Here is a 21,371-nt window from a genome sequence, read left to right on the forward strand (position 1 = left end):
GCGCAGATGCCACCAGGAGATCTGCTGGTTTTGCAGGGACACCGGACCCATGGGACAGCCATCGCGAGTGACACAACTCACTCGTGCCACCGGGTCCCAGCTCCGCTGCTGGCGGGTGCACCCCATTTTCAGGGCTGGCCCCGGGACTTGCACCGGGGCTTCTCCAGCCGAAGCGCCGGCAGCAGCGGTACCGGGGTGGACGCACGCCCTGATGGGCAGTCTGGAGCCACTGGTGGGGCCACCAGCTCAACTGCGTGTGGCGCTGCCCGCGGACACTGGGACAGGCGCTGGGGACACAGAGCTTGGGGCACTTCCCTGAGGTCCCAGGTGTCTCCCATGACATGCTGAGGTCTCCTGCTGGGAGCAGGTGCCAAATCCCACCTCGGCCACCGGTTGCCTCTGCGGATGTGGGGATGGAAAAGCCCCTTCCGAGGCGGGAGGTCGGCTGCACAGCCCACCTGGGATGACGTCCCCATGGGGACACGCTCCGTGTCCCTCTGTGCCCAGGCCACCAGGTCAACCCACACAGAGGGGGCTGTGATGGGATTCTGGGGCCATCTGAGACAGGTAGGAGCCAGGGACACGTGTGCTTCACCAGGTCTCTGTCCTGGCTGTGACCAAACTGCTGTCCCCAACCGGGCTGCCTGTGCCCCCCGGGCTGCCTGTCCTGGAGAGTGGCCAGCAGCGAGCCCCGGGGTGGGGAGCAGCAGCTCTGCACTGGCCTGGGCCCGAAGGGTGGAAGGAAAGTCCTCCTGCTGAAGTCCCCCATCCCAGCACCCAGCAGCCTCCTCCTACGGGCTTTTATTCTCAATAAATGGGACCAAGCTGGGACTCTGGGTCCAGGATTGTGTAGTGGGACTGGGGCTGGGGCTACAAGCAGGACCATAAGGGGACAAGAATGGTGCACTGGGGACCAGGACTGTGTGATGGGACCGGGATCATGCATGGGATCATGACTGAGTAGTGGGATCAAAAGTGTGATGGGCCTAGGACCATGTGTAGGATCATGGGGTGGGACCGTACCATGGGGTGGGACCAGGAACATCCACGGGACCAAGACTGAGTGGTGGGACCAGACCATATGGTGCAACTGGGATCGAGGCAAACTGGTTGGACCAAGACCACACGCAGGACCAAAACTACATGGTGGGACCAGCACCATGCATGGGATCAGGACTAAGTGGTGGATATGGGACCAAGCAGTGGGACCTGGACCTTGCTGAGGACCAGGACCACATGCAGGACCAGACTGCGTGATGGGGCTCAGACTGCATGATGGAACGGGGACTGAGCGATGGGTGCAGATCCTTGTGGTGGGACTGGGATGGTGTGTAGGACCAGCCTCACGCGCGGGACCGCTGACTGACTGCAGAGAAAATCAAGCAAATCCCCAAAACCCGGCAGCACCAGCTGGGGCCCGTTGGCACCCAGCCCTGGTCTTTAAAGGCCCCCAGGGGCTGGGGCTGGGGCTGCTGCTCGCTGAGGATGGGGCTGTGCTGGTGGGTGTTGGTGTGTGAGGCTGTGCTGGGGGTGGCAGGTGAGTGGGGCTGGGACCCCCTGGCTGCTCCCCTCGGTCCCCCCGCTGGTTGTACTGGGGGAGGTGGGTGGTGGCACCCGTGTCTGGGTGCAGGAGGGTGGTGGGTGCCCCTTGATTTTGCCCAGTGCTGGTTCCTAATGCCCTCCTGGACCTGCTGGTACAGGCCTTCTCGGTGGAGAGGAGACTTCCTAAAATGAGCCTGTGTTCTGGGGATGTGTGGCTGGAGCAAGGGGGCTTGCCAGGAGCTCCTTGTGCCCCCAGGTCCCAACAGGTCCATAAGGATCTGGTTTGGGTGGGGGGACTAGAACCACTGGTGGGGTACATGGGTGCTGGCAATGGTCTCCCATCCCACGAGCAGCTCCTGGTCTGTCCCCAGCCTTGGCCAGGGTGACGGTACTGGGGAATGCTCTTGGTGCAGCCCGTCTGCTCCCAGGCATGCCTGGTGCTGAGGTGGCTGGGGACACCTAACCTTGCATTTTGGGAGGGCTGTGGAGACCCTTGTGGAGCACCCCCTCCTCTAGCACCCACCACCACAGCGACTACAGTGGTCCCATGCCAGGGCCTGGCCACTGAGGTCTGGGGGAGCTGGGGATGGAGGAGCACCCTGATGTGCCCAAACCCAGCTGAGCTCCTGGGTGCTCTCCCCTCCTTTGTGCTGCTGCCACCTGCCCTCCACGAGTGCCGGGGACATCTGAGGTCCTGGATGTCCCCACTGTGCCTGGGACACGCTGCTCCAGCTGCTGCACACTCAGCCCCACTGGCTAAACCCTCCCCTTGCTGCAGGGACCACCATGGCTCCAGCTGATTCAGAGTCCTCCGGTCACACGGTGGTGGCTCCAGTGGTGTTCTCAGGCACGGGGACAAGGGCTGCTGCCTCAGTGCTTGCTGCTGCCACCGTGCCTGGTGGGGCTCGTGCTCACCCCCGCTCGGAAGAGCCCATCATGAACTTCACCTTGAGGCTCCTGGATGGTGAGTGCCATCTTGGTCTTGTGTTGGGTGCCACCTTTCGGGGATGAGACCATGGGATGGGTCCAGCCAAGCCCCCTGGGCTTGACCAGCAGCACCCAGTGCTTTCTGCTGGCTGGCCTCAGCACGAGGGCCCACCAGGAGAAGGTGGCCATCCCTGCAGGACCTCCCCTCCCAGTCTTGCAGAGGGTGTAGGGCTTTGGATGGTGGTGCTTTGAGATGTTCCCAATCCTGTGCTTGACACCATGATTAGATTTTTGGGGGTCAGCTGCCCCTTGTCATTCTGATGGGTGACATGGTCTCTCTTGGCTCCGTGGGGGGGACCAGGAATGTGCTGTAGCTCTGGAGAGCAGGCAGGGAAGCCAGGCTGGGGTGACAGAGCCAGGACAGCTCTTGGCTTCCAGGGACAGGGGTTGGGCTCTGAAACTGGGGAGCTGCAGGCAGGCACCCACCTCACAGGGGTGGAGGCAAAGACACCTATGGGTGGTGATCTGGGACATGTCTGATGTCCCTGTCTGTGGTGGGACAGGTTTGGGGGTGTCACACTGAACCCACCCTCCCTTCTCCTTCAGGGGACCCCAGTGCCATGAAGAAGCCGCTGGTGCTCAGCCCTGGCTCTGCCATCCGCCTGGAGGCCAGGGTCGACTTCAGTCCTGGCATCTCCCTGAAGATCTACGTGGACCAGTGCTACGGGACCAGCTCGGAGCAGCCGGGACACTCCAGGAGGGTCTTCATGGTGGTGAACAGCCGTGGGTCAGTGCCCGTGGGGCGGGAGGTGGCGACTGCTGCTCCAGGCACCCTGAGCTCCTGCAAGACCTCCTGATGGGGAGGGATGTCCAGGGCCTGGAGACAGCCTGGGAACGTCCCTGTGTTGCTCTCCTGCCTCAGGTGCCTGCACGGGCAGAAGCTGGGGAGCGTGGCTGTCCAGCACCAGAGAGGGGTGTCTGCCCTCCGGCTCACCATCCCGGCCCCTGTGCTGGAGGATGAGCCCGAGGAGGTGGAGGTGAGGTTGGGGTGATAACCTTGGTGGTGGGACGGAGGCCCTATGGGGGATGACCTGGGGCTCCCAAAGCGCTGTCCCTCCTGGGCCATCCTGCTCCCCGGTGGGGTGGTCTCAGCCCCACGGGGTTGGGTGGGAGGAGAGCACGGTCCTCGAGTAAAGACGTGGTGGTGGCATGCCCTGCCCGGGGCTGGTGTCTCGGCAGGTCTACGTGCACTGCCTGTTGACGGCGTGGCGGCACGGCGCCAGGTCCTGCTTCTACAGCCAAGCCACGGCCAGGTAAGCTCGTCCCCGGTGCAGGCTTTCTGCAGTGCCCTAGCACCCAAGCACCCATGGGTGCTTTGGGAGCAGAAACCACTTGTCAAGGGGACCCATCGGGGGGGCCAAGCCACCCCACCGTGCTCTGGATGCCACCTCTTCTCCTGTGGTAGCCAGGCAGCATCACCACAGGTCCTGGCTCCCTCCTGGTGCAGATGAATTGGAGAGGTGCTTGGTGTCACCTGGGGGACATCTCCTCTGGGGTGGCCGAGACCTGAAGACTAAGGTCCAGGCCAAGACCTGGAGGGACCTGCTGGCACGGCACCACGTGGGTCTTGCGGTGGAGGCTGGGGACCCCTAGACCGCTCCAGCTCTGTCCTCTCCTCCCAGCTGGCACAATGCAGAGGACCCTTCCCGGAGCGCCCTGTGCCACTGCTGTGACACCGGCTGTCCCCCTGGTGACACCTTCCCTGGAGACCTGCCAGGTACCAGGGCTGGGATGTGGTGGCCCTACATGGTTTTGGGGTCTTGGGGGGGGTCCTGGGGCTGGCTGTATTGGCCATGTCCTCCCACAGGGTTCCCGGGAGAGGGCACACTTCACCAGGAGACGGTTGGACCATTGCTGGTGCAGAAGGAGAAGGTGCCATGGTATGAAGGTGAGCGGACACCCCCAACCCTCTCCCCACAGCCCCAAACCCACCATCCTAGGTGCCAAAGCAACCTCTGAACCCCCTGTTTTGGTGGGGTGGGTTTTTTTTTTTTTTTTGCCGTCCCCAGCACCGTGCCGCACGGTGAAGAGGTTCCTGCTGGCTGGGCTGGCCCTGGTGGGCAGCGCCGTGGTGGCAGCCACCCTGGTGGGGGGTCTGCTGGGGCTGGCCTTGGCTGCCTGGCGCCTGGTCAAGCACCGGCAGCGCCGGCGGCGGCCGAGGCGGCAGTGTCCCTTCCACGCCGAGCTGCAGAGCGTGGTGGGGGCCCTGGTCTCCAGGGAATGGGAGAAAGGGGGTGAGGTGGGTCCAGACTACCGCAGCCTGGCACAGGGCTCGGCGTGAGCCGGTGACCCCCTTCCTCCCCAATAAAAGGCGTGGTTTTTTCTTTTCTCTAACATTTCTCCTGGTGGTACCACGTGGACGCCACCACGGGCCGGGGGCCACGCCACCGCGCCTGGAAGCCGCATCTCCTGGTACCAGGAGATGCGGCTTCCAGGCGCGGTGGCGTGGCCCCCGGCCCGTGGTGCTGGAGCTTGGTGGCTCCTGGCTGGGGAGGGCACGGGGGGGGGAGTTAGGTCCCTGGAGGCACCGCTGAAGATCTTTGGACACGGTGGCAGCTCCTTGGGGACGGTCCCCAGGATGTCCCATGAGGCTGGTAGTGGCGATGGAGGGGTTCCAGCTAGGACCTGAGGGTGCTGGTGGGGTGATCGGGGCTGCTCTGGGTGGGCAGGGACCCCCCCTGCCATCTCAGGGTGGAGATCCCCCAGGGGTTGGGACCCAGCCAGTCCCCCATGTGTCCCCCACCCAGGAGGGGACACGGCAATGGGTCCCTCCCAGCTCTGGCATGGCCGCGGTACCCCAGCATTACCCAGCACAGGGTCAGGCTTGAAATGGTTTATTAGGACCAGCCATGGGGCAGGGTGGCCGCTCCAGGGCCATCACCAGAGCGAGGGTTCACAGTAGCTGGGTCACAGCACCCCAAAATCAGCAGCGTGCCTCAGTTTCCCCAGACCGGGGGGGGCGGGGCTCAGTGTGGGGCCGGGGGCTCTCCCGGTGCCCCGTAGAGCTTGCGGAGGCTGGAGTCCATCAGGAAATCCACGGTCCTGTGGCAGGAGAGGGGGTCAGCGGGGTCCCGGGGGGTTCCCTGGGGGTACGGTTAATTGGCGGCGATGAGGGGAGGGCTGGCTGGAGCCATTCCTAATCCCCCGGGACCCCGTCCCTAACGTCACCGAGGCCCCAGCCCTACCAAAACCAGGCTTAGCGCAGCCTCACCTCGCTAATCCCCGGCTCCTGCTAATCTCCATCCCCGCAGGGCCGTGTCCCGGCCGGACCCCGGCAAAGCCCCTTGGGATGGGGACATCCCCCCTCGCCCCCAGTCACCCTGTGCTCCCCCCACCCAGCCCCGAGTCCGTACTGGGACCAGCTCCCTTGGGAGGAGAAGCGCTCCGCCCCGGGATGCAGGGATGGGGTGGTGGTACCCGCTTGTCCCCGAGGGGGTGTCCCCCCCCCTTACCTGTCGATGGGGGTGATGATGATGGGGATGGCGGCCAGCCCCAGGGCGGTGGTGGTCCACCGGCGGAGGGGCAGGGGCCAGCGGGTGAGGGCACCCAGCAGGGCCAGCGAGGCGGCGCAGAGGCGGTTGATGGTGAGGCCGGGGATGGCCACCGAGGCCAGGCTCTGCCAGACGAAGGTGTCCACCACGGCCACCCCCACCCGCGTGGCCTGTGCGGGGTCCTGTGCGTGGGCCTGGGGGGACGGGGGGGGGGGGTCAGTACGGGGGTGGGGGGGGGGAGCAGCTTGCGGGGGGGTGGGGAGGGGGTGACACTCACGGCGGCAGCTCTCCGGCCCTTGTCGATGGCGTCGGCGGTCACGTAGGCGGTGGCCACGCCGTAGCTGGCCCACACCACCTGCACCGGCACCAGCGGGCGGAAGGATTCGCCCACCTCGTTGGCGTAACCTGGGGGTCGGGAGGGCGTCAGCGGGGCTGGGGGCCAGCCATGTCCCCCGTGGGTGTCCCCATGTCCCCCCCGGGGTGTCCCCGTGCCAGCGGGAGCAGGGAGGGCTGGCAGCAGGGACGGACCCTGCACGAGGGGGTTTGGAGCAGCCGGGTCACCTTGGACGCCCGCTGCCACCGCGACGGCTGGGCTGCCGGTGACCAGTGACAGCACCCGGTGCTGGTACTGGTGTCTGTGACTAGTACCCAGTGCCAGTACTGGTGCCAGTGACTGGTACTGGTACTTAGTGTCAGTGCATGGTGCTGGTGCACAGTACTGGTGACAGTGACCGGTAGCGGTGCCAGCACCTGGTGTCGGTGCCCGGTGTGTGGTGCTGGTACCCGGTATCGGCGCCGGTGTGCAGTGCCATTACCCGGTGTGGAGTGCGGTACCGCTCCCTGGTGTGCAGTACCGGTACCCAGTGCCAGTGCTCGGTGTGCAGTGCTGGTACCCGGTACTGGTACCTGGTGTCGGTGCCGGGTGTCAGCACCCGGTACCCGGTGCAGTACCCGGTGTCAGTGCACAGTGCCGGTGCCTGGTACCTGGTGCAGTGCATGGTGCCGGTACCTGGTGTCAAGTACCCGGTACCCGGCGCGGTGCACGGTGCCGGTACCCGGTGTCAAGTGCCCGGCACCCGGTGCAGTGCCCGGTGCGCGATGCCGGTACCCGGTGTCAGTGCCCAAGGACAAGTGTCCGGTACCCGGTACCGGGTGTCAGTGCCCGGTACCCGCGCGGCGGCCGGTACCCGGTGTCAAGTGCCCGGTGCCGGGTGCCGGTGCCCGGCGCGGTGCCCGGTGCCGGTGCTCACCCAGGTAGCGGACCCACGTGTCCCGGTAGAGGTCGCGCTCCGGCGCCCCCATGGCGCGCGCGCCCGCCGCCGCCGCCGCCTCCGCCCGAGCCCGCCCCGCCCCCGAGAGCGCGTCACCAGACCCCGCCCCGCGGCGCGCGCCGGCGCAGGGCGGGAATTCGCCGGGCGCGGCCTCCGCCCGGCTGCGAGATGGCGGCGGGCGGCGGGGCGGGGCCTGGCTGCACACGTGACCCCCGCGGCGGGGGCGGGCCCCGCTGCCCTGCGTCACCGGCGGTCACGTGGGCGGGATGTGGGGCTGAGGGGGCGCAGGCCGGTTATGGGGCTGGAGAGGGGCTGTAGGCCTGGTTATGGGGCTGGAAGGGGCAGCAGGCCTGGTTATGGGGCTGAGGGGGCAGCAGGGGCCGGTTATGGGTTTGAAGGGGGGGCAGCAGGCCTGGTTATGGCAGCAAAGGGGGCAGCAGGGGCCGGTTATGGGGCAGCAAGGAGCAGTTATGGGGCTGGGGGACAAAAACCAGAGGAGACCCAGCTCAGTCCATCCCTTTACTCCCCCCACCCCACGCAGCAGCGGATGGGCACAGGACCCACATAAGGCACAGAGAGGGGGGGACCCCGGGCGCTCCGGCCCCCTCCGGCCCCGCTCAGCCCCCCGCCTCAGTCTGTGAGCTCTGGGGGCTCAGCCCCCCCTTTCTCCATCTTCCCGGCCGCCGCGCTGGAGGGGGGGATCCGGCCATCCTGGGGGCACAGAGCAGGCGCCTGCCCAGCTGTGGGTCCTCGGGGTCCCCTGCGGTGTGGGGGGGGACCTGGGGCCGTGGGGGGGGTGCCGTCGCTAGGGGCCGTGGTTGAGGGCCACCTCGCTGAGCCTGTCCCCCAGCTTCTGGATCTGCTGGGCGGAGGCGGCGTCGGGCAGCAGCACCTCCACGCTGTAGCTCACCTTCTTGGCGTGGAGGTAGCTGTAGGTGTTGTCAAAGCGCAGGACGTCTGCAGGAAGACGGGGTGTCAGGAAGACGGGGGTGTCAGGAAGACGGGGAGCACCCCGGGGGGTCCCCTCAGCACCCCGGGGAAGGGGGACGCGCTCACAGATGCCGGGCGTGGAGCAGGTGAGGGAGCCGTCCTCGGGCACCATGTGGGAGTTGTAGCGTTGGTTGGGGTAGACCTCGGTCATTTCGCCCGCCCGCTGCCGCTCCCCGATCTTGGTCTTCAGGTACACCCCGAAACCCACGTCGGCTCCCTCCGACCTGAACTGCCACCTGTGCCGGAAAAAGCCGGCAGAGTCCCACAGCGGGGCTGGGGGCACCCGCCGTTGTGTCGTTCCCCCCCCCTCCCCGTGGCATGGAGGCCCTTCCTCACCTGAGGACGCAGCCGGGGAAGAGGATCTCGTACTCGACCTGGTGGGACGAGCCGCGGTTGACCACCACCGTGTGCTCGTACTGCTGTGCCAGCTGGTCCCGCACGTAGTAGTGCTGGGGCACGTCCCCCCCGTAGTTGATCTGGAAGGGGATGGAGATGGACGTGGGTATGGGGGAAACCACCCGTGCAACCCCAAGGAACCCCGAGGCAGAGGGAGGGGGGCTTCCCCTACCTTGCTCTGGCACTTGGGGTCCCCGTCGGGGTCCGTCAGGGTGCCCCCGTACTCCACTGGGATCTGCCCGGGGTCAATGTACTTCTGCAGGACCTCCTTCCAGTTGGCTGGTGGGGTGGAGGACAGCGGGGTTTGGGGGGGCTGTGACCCCTGTGGGGAGCCCCAGCCCAACCGGGGACCCCCCCGGGGTTGGGGTTTCACCTCTGGGTGGGACGAAAGCAGAGGGGACATGGCACCCTGTTTTCAGCTTCTACTGCACCCCCCCCGCCCCCAGCCGGGGACACCCCAGGAAGGGGGTCAGGACTCACATCCCAGGACCACGACCTTCTTGCGGGTGTCCTCGCTCAGGAAGTGCTTGACGAGGTTGTAGGCCACGGGGAAGATCTTGGGGGCTGGGGGGGGGCAGACGTGGGGCGTTAGGGTGGGGGTCAGCACCCGGACGAGGGGAGCGGGACCCCCGGGGCCGAACTCACCCTTCACGATAAACAGGCGCTTGAGGGACTCGGGGTAATTCTCCTCGAACATGGACAGGAGCTGCAGGGACAGGGAGAGCTTCAGGTCGTCCTCCCATCCCACGTACCCACCAGGGCACGGAGTGGGGGAGCACGGGGGGGTGCGGGGCACTGGCAGGGACCTGCTCTTGCATCATCCCTCGGGGCCGTGAGTCAGCCCGGATCTCTGTGTCACCACTGCAGCCTGGGGACGGCCACAGCCTGGGGATGGCTGCGGTCCCCGGGTGGGGAATGGGGGGGGGGGGTAAAGCGGGGAGCCCCTCACCTCCCCGTACGTGTCCACGGCTGGCTTCCAGAGGTGCTTCAAGCCCAGGCCCTCGCAGTCATAGACCATCAGCACCATCTCGATCTTCTTGCCCAGCTGGGATGGGAGGACGGTGGGGCTCAGGCAGCGCCCGGCCCCTGCAGGGATCCGCGGGAGGGGGGCTCCCGGCCAGCCCCGGGGACAGGGTGGTCCCCGATGGGCTGGTCCCCCCCTGGCCAGAGCCTCCTCCCAAGTGTTGGCGTGGGGAGAAGGGGCATCGCGGGCTGGTGTGGGTGCTGGGACGGGGACAGGGGCTGGGGGACAGCGGGGACATGGGCTGGTGGGGATGGAGAGGACATGGACTTGTAAGTGGGGCTGGCAGGGACATGGTCTGGGGCGGGAAGGAGAGGACGTGGGACTTGTGGGGCTGGCAGGGCTGGTGGGGATGGACTGGCTGCGGAGCTGTAGGGCTGGGGAGAACATGGGGTTGTGGGGACGGACCAGATGTGGACTTATGGGGCTGGCAGGGACGCGGATTGGTGGGGACGGTGGGGAGATGGGCTGGTGGGGCTGGCAGGGCGCGGGCAGGCAGGGTAGGGTGCAGGCAGGCAGGGTGCGGGCAGGCAGGCGCCCACCTTCTGGCTCTGCTGCTCGCACTCGCGCCGCAGCACCTCGCAGTCGCGGAACTTGTTCTTGAGCAGGTCCTGCTTGGAGGCGGAGAAGAGCAGGCCCTTGGCATCCAGCGGCCCGATGATCTCGTACCAGATGGGGCTGCCCTCCCGGTCGTAGCCGCACATCCCCCCTGACATGTATTTCCTGATCACCTGCGGGAGCACGGGGGGCTCAGGGGGACCACGCACCACCCCCCCCCGGGCCAGGGGAGACAGTCCCCTCCAGGGACACCCACCCCCAGGGCTGGGGACACCCACCTCGGGGGCCTCCCAGGCGATGATGTTGTCGGCGTCCATGTGCTTGCGGACCTCGACGTGCTGCGAGGTGGGGGGGGGGGCAGAGCAAGCCAGGGTGAGGGGATTTGGGGACACCCCCCCCCTCCTCCATCCCATGGGATGGGGTGCACCCCATGGGCAGGTCACCCTTATTGGGAGAGAGGGGGTGGGCTGTGGCCCGTGGCACGCTGTCCCATCCCAGGTGACAACTGGGAGCTTGACGGCAGTATGGCGGGGTCCCCCCAAAAAGCAGGGTGCCCCTCTCACCTTGCGGAGCATCGCCTCCGACTTGGGCAGGTCGAAGCAGCGTGCTGCAAGAGAGCAGAGAGCTCAGCCCCGCCGCCAGCCCCCCCAGCTCCACAGCCCCCCCCATGGGCTCTTCCAGCCCCCCCCCCCGACATGTGTCCCCCCCCGGGGATACCTCGGAGCCATTTCAGGAGGAAATAGTCGTCCTGGGAGGGCAGGGAGGGCAGCACGTCCTGCAGGTTCTCCCGAAACTGCGGGGAGAAGAGGGACCGTTGGCGGAGGGGTCCCCGCTCCCACCCCAAAAGCCACAAGGCTGGAGGTTTGTCCCCTCCCTGTCCCCCCCAAAAAGAAGACCCAGCCAGGACTGGGACTGTCCCAGGAGAGAAGGGACACCCCGTGCCCCATCCCTGCCACCACGTGTAGCCGTGACGAGCGGCCGGTCTCCACTCTCCTCCCTGGCAGGGGGCCATCCCCAGGCCAGCCACCAAGCACCCGGTGTCCCCAAGCCGGTCCCCTCACGCAAGGGTGTGAGTGGGTGCTGCCACCCACCCGGCTCCCCCCAGAGAGGGTCCCGCCGGCACCCTCACCCTGCAGGGACCAGGCAGACCAGGCCCCTCCTCTGCCATCACCGGTGGCATCCTTTGGGATGGAGCCGGTCACCACGGGTCCCCCTGCTCCAGTGACACCCCAGCGAGTCACAGCCCCCTTGGCCAGCCCGGAGCGGGCAGGAAGGTGGCAGGGGGCAGAACTGGGGGGGGGGATTTGGGGGAGCTGGGGCACCCTGGGCACGCGGCCCCGCTCACCCCGCCAGGCTACGGTCCAAATCTCCGTACCAGTCCAGGACCTCCCTGTAATGAGGCTGATTAGATTATCTCCAGCTGAATTTAGGTGTAATTAAACCTGGGATTAGCTTCTTCACCCTGAGAAAAACAAGGTGCTGGCGGACGGGTTTTGCAGCTTGCCTTTCCTGCCCACCCGTCGCCGTCTTGGCACCGGGAGGGTTTCGGCTCCGCGCCCCGTGCCTGTTCCTGCCCCCCGGCCTCTGGAGCCCGCTGGGGTCATCGCCCACGGCCGGAGTTTGGTTGGGTTGGAAAGGCGGCGATAAGATAAAGTCGCCGGCGTTGCCCTCTTGGTGGGGTGGAATAAAGCCTGGCGCCGCGGCAAGGTGCCGGTGAAGGCGTTGGAAGTGGCCTTGGGTGGCGTGGCCACCACGGTGGGTGACGGCCGCCGGTTCGGCCGGCATCCTTGGCCCCGGGAGCCCCGCGGCAGGGCGGGAGGTTTCCCAGCCGTCAGCGGGACCAGCGGGAAGGATGGGAGAGGGATGGGGGGGCTCGCCGGTGCCCGGTCCCGGGGGGGCAGCCGGTGGGATGATCCAGCTGGCGAGACCTCCGGGACCCACCCAGGACGGTCCTTCCCCCGTGGGCAGCGCCACGGCGGGGGGGCCCAGCCCGTGGGTTTGGGCTCCGGGGGGTGGCGTGGGGGTGGAGGCGGCGGGATGGGACAGCGGGAGCACCCCAGGACCGGGGCCGGGAGCGGCGGGGGTGGGGTGGGGGGGTGATGCCCATCGCCGCGGAAGGGTAGCGGATGCAGGAGCGCCTGGGGCCGGCCCCGGGAGCCCGGCCCCGCTCCTCCCGGCCCCCCGCCCGCCCGCAGCCTCCCCCGGCTGCCGGTACCGGCTCACCTGGGCCAGCGCCTCCGCCTGCCGCGGGCTGAGGTCCCCGACGCGGCCGCTCATGGTGCCCCGGCCCCGGCTGGGGGATGCGCCGCCTCTGAGGGCGGCCGGGGCGGCGGCAGGTTGCGGCGGCTCCGGAGCGCCTCCCCCGGCCCGCCCCGGCCCGCCCCGGCCCGCCCCGGCCGGCCTTGGACCCTGCCCGCCGCCCCCTGCCCGCCCGGTCAGCGCCCCCCGCCGCCGCCCCGAGAGCTGGGCGGGGGGCGGGGGGTATGGGGGACACGGGGGTATGGGGGGGTATGGGGGCACGGGGGACACGGCGGGTATGGGGTCTATGGGGGGTATGGGGGCACGGGGGCACATGGGGGTATGGGGGTAGGGGGGGGGGGGGGGTATGGGGGCTATGGGGGGTATGGGGGGACATGGGGAGTATGGGGGCTATGGGGGGGGTATGGGGGTATGGGGGCACGGGGGACATGGGAGGTATGGGGGCTATGGGGGGTATGGGGGACATGGGGAGTATGGGGGCTATGGGGGCACGGGGGGACATGGGAGGTATGGGGGCTATGGGGGGGTATGGGGGACATGGGGAGTATGGGGGCTATGGGGGCACGGGGGGACATGGGAGGTATGGGGGCTATGGAGGTTATGGGGGACATGGGGAGTATGGGGGCTATGGGGGGTATGGGGGCACGGGGGGACATGGGAGGTATGGGGGCTATGGAGGTTATGGGGGACATGGGGAGTATGGGGGCTATGGGGGGGTATGGGGGCACGGGGGGACATGGGAGGTATGGGGGCTATGGAGGTTATGGGGGACATGGGGGGTATGGGGGCTATGGGGGGGTATGGGGGCACAGGGGAACATGGGAGGTATGGGGGCTATGGGGGGGTATGGGGGACATGGGGGGTATGGGGGCACGGGGGGACATGGGAGGTATGGGGGCTATGGAGGTTATGGGGGACATGGGGGGTATGGGGCTATAGGGGGGTATGGGGGCACGGGGGGACATGGCGGGTATGGGGGCTAAAGGGGGGTGTGGGGGCTGTAGGGGGGTATGGGGGCATGGGGGTATGGGGGCTATAGGGGGGTATGGGCAACATGGGGGGACATGGGGGGTATGCGGGACACAGAGGGGCATGGGGATTATGGGCAGTATGGGGGGGCACGGGAGGGTATGGGGGGGTATGGAGGGGTATGGGGCTATGGGGGGTAAGGAGGGTACAGGAGGGTATGGGGGTAGGGAGAGTATGGGGGACACGGTGGGGTATGGGGCTCTGGGGGGGTATGGGAGGACACGGGGCGGGTATGGGGGGCATGGGGCCATGGGGCAGGGGTGGGAAATGCTGATACGGGGGCAGGTGGCAGGGAGAGGGACAGTGATGGGGACAGGGGACAGATGTGGGAACAGGGATGGAAAGTGGGGCAGGGGACAGAGACGGGGACAGGGTGACAGCGCAGCGCAGGGGCTGGAGGACAGGGGTGAGGGACCGGGGCAGGGGCAGGGCACCGGGGAGAGGGGACAGGGACAGGGGACAGGGCAGAGGCACCAGGGACACCGGGCTCACCCTCCCACGGCCAGTTCACAGACAGTGGCCCTCGCTCCCTGGGGAGAGGGGACCTCTCCGAGAGGGGGACCCCAGCCGGGGAGGGGGTCCTGGCCAGGAGAAGGGGTCCCTGCAGGGGTCCCATAGCCCCATCCCTGGCACCCACAGACCTGCTCCGGTGGGGGTCCCGAGCAGGGGGAGGTTCCCCCGTCCCCACTGTCCCCTCCCAGGAGTGCTGTGCGTGTCCCACGGAGCTGTGCATGTCCACGCACCCATGGATGTCCTATGAAGCCGTCCGTGTCCCAGGGAGCCGTGGCTATCCCATGGAGCTGTACAAGTCCCGTGGAGGCATCCGTGTCCCATGGCCCTGTGGATGTCCCATGGAACCGTACATGTCCCTTGGAGCTGTGGATGGCCCACGGAGCTGTGGATGGCCCATTGTGCTGGTTTTGGCTGGGAGAGAGTTAATTTTCTTCACAGTAGCTGGTAGGGGCTGTGGTTTGGATTTGTGCTGAAAACAGGGTTGATAACACAGGGATGTTTTCGTTACTGCTGAGCAGTGCTTACGCAGAGCCAAGGCCTTTGCTGCTCCTCACCCCACCCCACCAGCGAGGAGGCTGGGGGTGCACGAGGAGCTGGGAGGGGACACAGCCGGGACAGCTGACCCCAACTGACCCAAGGGATATTCCAGTCTATATGATGTCATGCTCAGCCTATAAAGCTGGGGGAAGAAGAAGGAAAGGGGTTCAGAAAAAAGAAGTTCGGAGTGATGGCGTTTGTCTTCCCAAGTAACCATTACACGTGATGGAGCCCTGCTTTCCTGGGGATGGCTGAACCCCTGCCTGCCGGTGGGAAGCAGGGAATGAATTCCTTGTTTTGCTTTGCCTGCGTGCCCAGCTTTTGCTTTCCCTATTAAACTGTCTTTATCTCAACCCACGAGCTCTCTCACTTTTACCCTTCCGATTCTCTCCCCCATCCTACCAAGCGGGCAGTGAGCGAGCGGCTGCGTGGGGCTTAGTTGCCGGCTGGGGTTAAACCATGACACCCATGGGGCCATGGATGTCTCCTGGAGCCACCTGTGTCCCATGGAGCCGTGCATGTCCCATGGAGCTCCGCATGTCCCACAGAGCATGTCCCATGGACCTATGGATGTCCTAAGGAGCCATGCATGTCCCGTGGAGCCATATGTGTCCCTTGGAGCTGTGGCTGTCCCACGGAGCCATGCATGTCCCATGGGCCTATGGATGTCCCATGGAGCCACCCATGTTGCATGGAACCATAAGCATCCCGTGGAGCCATACATGTCCCTTGGAGCTGTAGATGTCTCATGGAGCCATTCGTACCCCATGAACCTATGGATGCTCCACCGAGCCATTCACAACCTGTGTGTGTCCCACGATGCAGGTCCCACATTCGTGTCCCCTCCGTGGGGTAGCAGCCCCCCAAGCTCCCATTTTGGGCTTCTCCACTGAAGCCACACAGGACCCCACATCGGTGACCGCCTTTCCCGGCCCAGCCCCGGAGCCAGACTGGCTTCCAGGCTGTTGCTTACGGCACAGCCGAACCCATGGCGATAGGGATGTTTTGCCGTGTGGTTAAACCGGCTCTGGTTCCTGGCCGTGGGCAGAGGGGCCCTGCCCGCCCTGTGATTAAACCCCCATGGTTGCAACATGTCTGGGGACACGGGGGACACTGGGGACACACCCAGACCCGTACCGCCGGCATCCGGCAGCCGTGGGAGCTGGGATGCCACAGCACCGAGTCCCTGTCCCCGGCGTGGCCCCTGCCAAAAGCAGGTCAGCGCTGGGGCCCGTGCGGCGGCTAATCCTCCTGGCAAATCCCCCCACCGGCACATGTGCCGGGCACACGTGGCTGGAGTGGGGCTGGGATGGTGGCACCGGTGGGGCTGCCTGGCACCTGCTGGGATGGGGACGGTCAAGGGGTGCTGGGGGGGGGGGGGCAGTTGGATTTTGGGTTACTCGGGTGTTGGCGTGTGCCCGTGTCACCCAGGCGTGTGCCCACACCTGTGCCTTGGCCGTGGCCGGCCGTGGCCATGGGGTGCACGGATGGGGGTGTCTGTGTGCAGGGCTGCGCACGTCCCCGTGCACCCGTGGCTGTCCCCCCCTGTGCACCCGTGTCCCTGCGTCCCCGTGGTATCCCCGTGTGCCCCTGCATCCACAGGGAAGCAGGGCCGTGTGGGGCCGTGTCCCCACGCCTGGCGCTGTCCCCGTCCCTGTCCCTCTCCTGGTGCCAGTCGCTTTCCTGGTCCCGGTGCCCATCCTTGTCCCTGTCCCAGTGCCGGTCCCAGTCTCGGTGCCTGTCCCTGTCCCGCTGCCGGTGCGGGTCCCGCTGCCCGTCCTGGTCCCTGTCCCTCTCCCGGTGCCTCTTCCGGTCCCTGTCCTCGTCCCGGTCCCCATCCCTGTCCCCCATCGCCATCCCTGTCCCTGCCCGCATCCCCGTCCCGGTTCCCGCTCCCGCTCCCGCTCCCGCCGCGGGCTCTCGGGCGGCCCCTGGCTGCGGTCGGCGGGGCGGCGGGTCCTCCGCGCCGGCAGGGGGCGCTGCGGGGCGGGGCGGGGCGCTGCGGACGCGGCGCGACAATGGCGGCGGTGAGGGCCGCGCTGCTGGCGCCGCTGCTGGCGCTCTGCCGGGGCGGGCCGGGGCCGGGGCCGGTGCCCGCCGCCCGCGTCGAGGTGGCGGTGGCCGGGCCCGGGCCGGGGGATGGGGCCGGGGCGGCCGCGGGGCCCGGCGGCTCCTACACGCTGCGCGGTGCCGTGCTGGGGGCGGGGGGCGGCCGGGGCGGGCCGGGCCGAGGGACCCCACGGGAGGAGGAGGAGGAGGAGATCCGCGGCCGCCTGCTGCTGGTGAGCACCGGCACCGGGGGGGGGGGTGAGCTGTGGGCATGGGGGGGGGAGCCGGGCACTGGGGGGGCTGTGGGCACCGGGGGAACCGGCCGCCGGGGGGCTGGAGGGGGGGGGCTTTGGGCACTGGGGAGGGAATGGCGGGGGGGAGCAGTGGGAACTGGGGGGCACTGGGAGACATTGGGGGGGCAGTGGGCACTGGGGGGAACTGTGGGCAATGTGGGAGGGAGTGGGGGGGGGCTGTGGGCACTGGGAGGGAATGGGGAGAGGGGAGCAGTGGGAACTGGAGGGCACTGGGAGGCCCAGTGGGGCTTGGTGGGGAGGCCAGGGACACTGGGGGTCATGGGGGGTCGGTGGGCTCCCAGAGGCAGTGGGCACTGGGGGGCACAGGCCGGGGCAGGCAGCAACGGGGTGCTGCTGGCCGGGGGTGCCCAGCGGCAGAGGGGAGGTGCGGGCAGGGATGGGGGGTAGCGGGGGCCAGGTCCTGTCCCCTGTGCCACCCCTGCTGCTGTCCCCGTCCCCGCGCAGTGCCCAGCTCCCCAGGGCACCCGGGGACGTGGGGGTGCTTTGGGGGTGCCCTGAGCCTCGGGCGTCCATCCCGGCTCTCGCCCCCACTGACGCTGCCGTGCCCTCCAGGTGGGAGATGCGGAGCCCGAGCTGGGTGCTGCCGACAGCTGGATCGGCGTGGTGCCGGTGGGCGAGGAACCAGCCGAGGTCCCCCGGGGCGCCAAGGAGGAGTCCTTCACCGCCGCCGTCGTCAGCAAGGTGACTCTCCACCTGGCCTGAGGTCCCTTCCGCCTGGCCCAGGGGCTGCCATGGCGTTTGCTGGTCACAAGCCCAGGGCACCTCCTGGGGTGTCTCCTCACCAGATGTGGGGGGTCCTGGCCTGTGCTTGGTGGCAGGGGGGTCCCTGACAGGGCTCCCGGGCAGCGCCAGCCCCTCTTGGGTCCCTTCTGATACTTCAGCCAGGGCAAAGAGGCACCGGGTGCTGCCTGCTCGCTGCAGTGGGACGGGAGCTGAACGAGGGCATGGCCCAGCTGCCCGTCCTCCTGCCTGTCCTGCCCTCTGAGCCTGTACCCTCTGTCTCCGCAGATGAAGCGAGCCCTGGTGCTGGGGGCGTCAGCCCTGCTCATCCTGGCGCTGAACCAGAACGCCATCCGGGAGGTAGGAGAGTCCCGGCGGCGGGTCCCCGAGCCGGTCTCATGCCTCGCTGACGGCTGTTGCTTTCCTCTCCGGTGCAGCTGGATGTTTCCCAGCTTCTTGCCAAGCCTGTGATCGTGATCCAGTCCTCGGACAACGTCACCAAGCTGCTGGGAGCGCTGCTGCGGTACGGGCTGGGGCAGCGGGAGAGGCTGGGCGAGAGCCGTAGCTCGGCGCCTGGTCCCCGGCCTGGTCCCCTGCCTGGCTGTGACAGCCAGGGGCTGCCCTGGGGGGGCCTCTCCCACAGCGCATCGCGTTTGCTGGGCTGGTGTCGAGCTTCCGCTGTGCGAAGGCCAGCTGGGGCTGAGACACGTGTTTCCAGGGAGGGTTTGAGTTAGATCCAGCCCTTTCGCAGGGCTTGAGCCCTTCTGTGGGTCCCCGCGCGGCGGCAGGGGCTGACAGTGGCCTCGGCCAAGATCTTTAGTACAAATTAGCCAGACCGGCGGGTTATCAGCACGACACCAGCATCCCCACTGCCTTTGTCGGTGTTTATCCCCACTGCCGACAGTGTTAGGACCCATTCGGTCCTTCGTATACGTGGTAAATCGGTATCGGTACTGTGGTGTCGCAGGTGGGGAAACTGAGGCACGGTGCTGGGAGGAAGAGACCTGTGCAGGGTCGCTCAGAGGGCTGGGCACGGCTGGGAAGCGCCGTCACCTCCCCTGTGCGATCCTCTGTCCCCGGTGGCCCCCCCTCTCCCACAGCTCAGCATGGGCTGCCCGTCCCTGCGGGGAAGGGGGTGCTCCCTGGCACTGGGGTGCTGCGGGCCGGATCCTGCTGTGCCCACGGGATTGACGCTCTTCTCGCCTTTTGCTCACAGGGGGCTCCGGGCTACGGCGAAGATCACGTACCAGGCGGTGCTGCTGGAGAACCTGGTATGTAGGTCCTCCTCCTCCTCCTCTTCCTCTCCTGGTGGGAGGGCAGGGGCACGGCTGTGCCCAGCCAGCCTTCCCCGACCGATGGGGAAGCTGAGCTGCAGGGAGCAGGAGCCAGATCCACGAAGGCTGTTGAAGCTGCCGGTGCCTCGGTTTCCCCAGAGACTCTCTCCGTGGGAGCGGGGCAGCTGGCAGCCGCCGGCGGTTCCTCCTCCCCTCGACTCGTGTGATCCACCCGGCACGGCGGGCCCCCCCCCGGGCCTTGGGCAGCGCCGCGAGCCGTCACGGCCATCGGCAATGCCGTCTCCTGCCTTGTAGGGAGTGACCCTCACCCTGTGGTCGACCTGCGGCCTCTCCCGAGGGGGTCTCTATGGGGAGTGGCAGGGGGTCATCTGCACGGGGGAGAACAGCTCGCAGGTCCAGGTACGTGTGCCGGCGCCGGCAAAGGCTCCTCACGTAGCCGGGGTTCCTGGCGTGGGGGCAGCGGTGATGGCGGGGCCGGGAGTGGAGCGGGGGTCTCCGGTTCGGCCCCTGCCCCGGTTCCTGACTGCCCACCGGCGCTGTTCCTGCAGAAGTACCTCCAGCAGCTGTGGAACACCATCCTGCTGATCGCCCTGCTCCTCTGCACCGGGGTGATCGTGCAGGCCCAGCGGCAGTCGCGGCAAGACCCGTCGGAGCAGGATGCCGAGGTGGGAACGTCTCCGCTCTGCTCCTCGCCGGGGAGACGGGCAGCCGGGGTCTGACCCTCTGCTCTGTCTTCGCAGCTGGACCTGAAGCAGCACATTCGGCGGCGGCTGTCGGCACTGAAAACCCGGCGGTACCATCCCGGCAAACCGCTCCGGAGCCGGGCCTGCGAGATCGATAGCTGCGCCGTCTGCTTGGACCAGTTTCACAAGAGCCAGGTAGGGACTGGGGGGGACTGGTGCTGCGCTGGGAGGCCTGAACCCCATCCTGGTCACCGCTTGGGGTCACCCGTGCTCGTGCCATCCCTTTGCTGAGCCTCCCCTCGCTTGCCGGGGCCGGGGTGTCCCTGTCGGGGAGCCGCGTGGCAGAGGATCGTCCCCCTCGCTCGGGCAGCGCGATGGAGGCAGGGCTGCGGCCCAGCCGGCGCCGGCACGGTACCCCCGCCGGGTTCCGCTCACGTCTGCTGTCCGCTTCCCTCCCCGCAGTGGCTGCGGGTGCTGCCCTGCTCCCACGAGTTTCACCGGGACTGCGTGGACCCCTGGCTCCTCCTGCAGCAGACCTGCCCTCTCTGCAAGCGCAACATCCTGGGTGAGAGCCACACCGGCGCCCGGCCGTGCCCCCCGCAGCGACCAGGGAGCGCGTTTGTGCCGGGACGAGGGCTGGGGAGGAATCGGAGCCCCCCCCGAAGCTCTCCGTGCCATGGCCCTCCATCCTTCTCCTTTCCAGGGAACTGCTGCACGGAGAGCTAGCTGGCCCGACGGATGCGCTCCAGGGACAGACCCATCGCCGCTCCGGGGAGAGGGAGGGGGGCAAGGGGTGCTCGGCAAGCGGCGCTCGCTGCCGGAGCGGGTTCGGCGCAGCTGTGCCCGGCGCAGCGCCCGGCCGTTTGGAGAGTGAAGGATCTCGGGGCTCTCCCTGCTGGGTGTGAGTAGAGGGGTGGGGGGGGGGGTCCAGACAGCCAGTGCCGGGGGGGCTGGGGGAGTGGGTGCCGGGAAAGGAAGCTACAGGGGCACCCATGGGTGTAACGGGGTGGGGGCATGGAGGCTGGAGGCAGGGAGAGCCCTGGCCCGGCTGCACTCTTTCCCTGCTCATAGTAATTTTTCTAAGTCTTTTTTTTTTTTTTTATTTCCATTTGCCGGTGGCCGTGGCAGGGTGGGCAGAGCCCGGCTTGGGGCCGTGCTGCACCCGAGCCCGGCAGGGCGGCCTGGCCGCGGCGTGAGCCCCTCTGCACCGCGGTGGCAGATCTGCCAGGGCCGGGGACAGAGCTGGCAGGGCTGCTGGGCGACTCGCTGCGGGAGGGCAGGGGCGTTGGACGCTTTATTTATACTAATTTATTAGAAGAGACGGCACGAGTCAGCTGCAGAGACCAAACACAGGGCTTCTTTGACCGAACACGGGTGTGCCGCAGTGGCCGGGGACTCGCCGTGAGCCCTGACCGGCTCCTCTTCCACGCGGTAGCCAGAGGCTGCTGGCCTGCAGCGTCGCACGCGTCCGTCTCTATTAAATACAGAGCAAGGACAGGCTGACCGTGTCTCGTGTTGGGGCCGCGTGGCTCCCGCCGCCCTCTGAGGCTTGCGAGGTTGCTCAGGGGTTCGTGGCCAGCCTGTGCGGGTGGCTCGGTGGTCCCCAGCCCCTCTGGGCTTTCGTGGCTGCCGGCAGCGCGGGGAGAGCCACTTTCCCAGGCTGCGGCTGTGCCGGCGAGCTAAGGGCGGCTCAGACTCCTCTCATCCCCAGCCCAG

At 67.7% G+C, this 21,371-nt stretch overlaps 4 protein-coding genes across 7 annotated transcripts; 2 read left to right on the forward strand and 2 right to left on the reverse strand.

Moving 5' to 3' along the window:
* The first annotated feature begins 1,502 nt into the window (after positions 1–1,502).
* Positions 1,503–4,867, forward strand: LOC127023037 (zona pellucida sperm-binding protein 3-like). The gene is made up of 8 exons (XM_050906924.1): positions 1,503–1,537; positions 2,321–2,506; positions 3,076–3,256; positions 3,392–3,506; positions 3,709–3,782; positions 4,152–4,246; positions 4,337–4,417; positions 4,539–4,867. Exons 2-8 carry the CDS (start codon positions 2,329–2,331, stop codon positions 4,808–4,810), a joined length of 996 nt encoding a protein of 331 aa, XP_050762881.1. The 5' UTR covers positions 1,503–1,537; positions 2,321–2,328; the 3' UTR covers positions 4,811–4,867.
* A 487-nt stretch (positions 4,868–5,354) lies between these two features.
* On the reverse strand, positions 5,355–7,322 carry MTFP1 (mitochondrial fission process 1). Its single transcript, XM_050906871.1, has 4 exons — positions 7,271–7,322; positions 6,298–6,425; positions 5,982–6,214; positions 5,355–5,571 (listed from the first exon to the last, which is right to left on the reverse strand). The coding sequence occupies exons 1-4, from the start codon at positions 7,320–7,322 to the stop codon at positions 5,496–5,498; spliced, it is 489 nt and encodes a 162-aa protein (XP_050762828.1). The 3' UTR covers positions 5,355–5,495.
* Positions 7,323–7,830: 508 nt separating this feature from the next.
* On the reverse strand, positions 7,831–12,533 carry SEC14L2 (SEC14 like lipid binding 2). Of its 4 annotated transcripts, XM_050906572.1 has the most exons (12): positions 12,480–12,533; positions 10,974–11,049; positions 10,820–10,863; positions 10,535–10,594; positions 10,241–10,429; positions 9,627–9,722; positions 9,323–9,383; positions 9,158–9,241; positions 8,850–8,956; positions 8,618–8,757; positions 8,348–8,517; positions 7,831–8,248 (listed from the first exon to the last, which is right to left on the reverse strand). In XM_050906572.1, the coding sequence occupies exons 1-12, from the start codon at positions 12,531–12,533 to the stop codon at positions 8,097–8,099; spliced, it is 1,233 nt and encodes a 410-aa protein (XP_050762529.1). In that variant the 3' UTR covers positions 7,831–8,096. The 4 variants fall into 4 exon arrangements, with proteins under 4 accessions (XP_050762529.1, XP_050762532.1, XP_050762530.1 ...); XM_050906575.1 differs by lacking the exons at positions 10,241–10,429; positions 10,535–10,594; XM_050906573.1 differs by lacking the exons at positions 10,535–10,594; positions 12,480–12,533 and having other exon boundaries at positions 10,974–11,029.
* Positions 12,534–16,612: 4,079 nt separating this feature from the next.
* RNF215 (ring finger protein 215) lies at positions 16,613–20,540 on the forward strand. Its single transcript, XM_050906803.1, has 10 exons — positions 16,613–16,876; positions 17,510–17,638; positions 17,966–18,037; positions 18,115–18,200; positions 18,894–18,948; positions 19,267–19,371; positions 19,521–19,637; positions 19,713–19,850; positions 20,118–20,220; positions 20,359–20,540. Exons 1-10 carry the CDS (start codon positions 16,613–16,615, stop codon positions 20,379–20,381), a joined length of 1,092 nt encoding a protein of 363 aa, XP_050762760.1. The 3' UTR covers positions 20,382–20,540.
* The last annotated feature ends 831 nt before the right edge of the window (positions 20,541–21,371 follow it).

This window comes from Gymnogyps californianus, chromosome 16 (assembly GCF_018139145.2).
Source record: "Gymnogyps californianus isolate 813 chromosome 16, ASM1813914v2, whole genome shotgun sequence".
NCBI lineage: Eukaryota > Metazoa > Chordata > Aves > Accipitriformes > Cathartidae > Gymnogyps > Gymnogyps californianus.

Coding starts and splice junctions, on each gene's coding strand:
- SEC14L2 (XM_050906572.1), bottom strand. CDS start 12,533: ATGAGCGGCCGCGTCGGGGACCTCAGCCCGCGGCAGGCGGAGGCGCTG. Junction 10,864..10,973: donor CCTCCTGAAATGGCTCCGAG/GTATCCCCGGGG, acceptor GCTCTCTTGCAG/CACGCTGCTTCGACCTGCCC. Junction 9,723..10,240: donor GCGAGCAGCAGAGCCAGAAG/GTGGGCGCCTGC, acceptor CTCCCATCCCAG/CTGGGCAAGAAGATCGAGAT.
- MTFP1 (XM_050906871.1), bottom strand. CDS start 7,322: ATGGGGGCGCCGGAGCGCGACCTCTACCGGGACACGTGGGTCCGCTAC. Junction 6,426..7,270: donor CACGTGGGTCCGCTACCTGG/GTGAGCACCGGC, acceptor CCCGACCCCCAG/GTTACGCCAACGAGGTGGGC. Junction 6,215..6,297: donor AGGGCCGGAGAGCTGCCGCC/GTGAGTGTCACC, acceptor CCGTCCCCCCAG/GCCCACGCACAGGACCCCGC.
- LOC127023037 (XM_050906924.1), top strand. CDS start 2,329: ATGGCTCCAGCTGATTCAGAGTCCTCCGGTCACACGGTGGTGGCTCCA. Junction 2,507..3,075: donor CACCTTGAGGCTCCTGGATG/GTGAGTGCCATC, acceptor CTTCTCCTTCAG/GGGACCCCAGTGCCATGAAG. Junction 4,418..4,538: donor GAAGGTGCCATGGTATGAAG/GTGAGCGGACAC, acceptor TGCCGTCCCCAG/CACCGTGCCGCACGGTGAAG.
- RNF215 (XM_050906803.1), top strand. CDS start 16,613: ATGGCGGCGGTGAGGGCCGCGCTGCTGGCGCCGCTGCTGGCGCTCTGC. Junction 18,201..18,893: donor CTGCTGGGAGCGCTGCTGCG/GTACGGGCTGGG, acceptor TTTTGCTCACAG/GGGGCTCCGGGCTACGGCGA. Junction 19,638..19,712: donor CGTCGGAGCAGGATGCCGAG/GTGGGAACGTCT, acceptor CTGTCTTCGCAG/CTGGACCTGAAGCAGCACAT.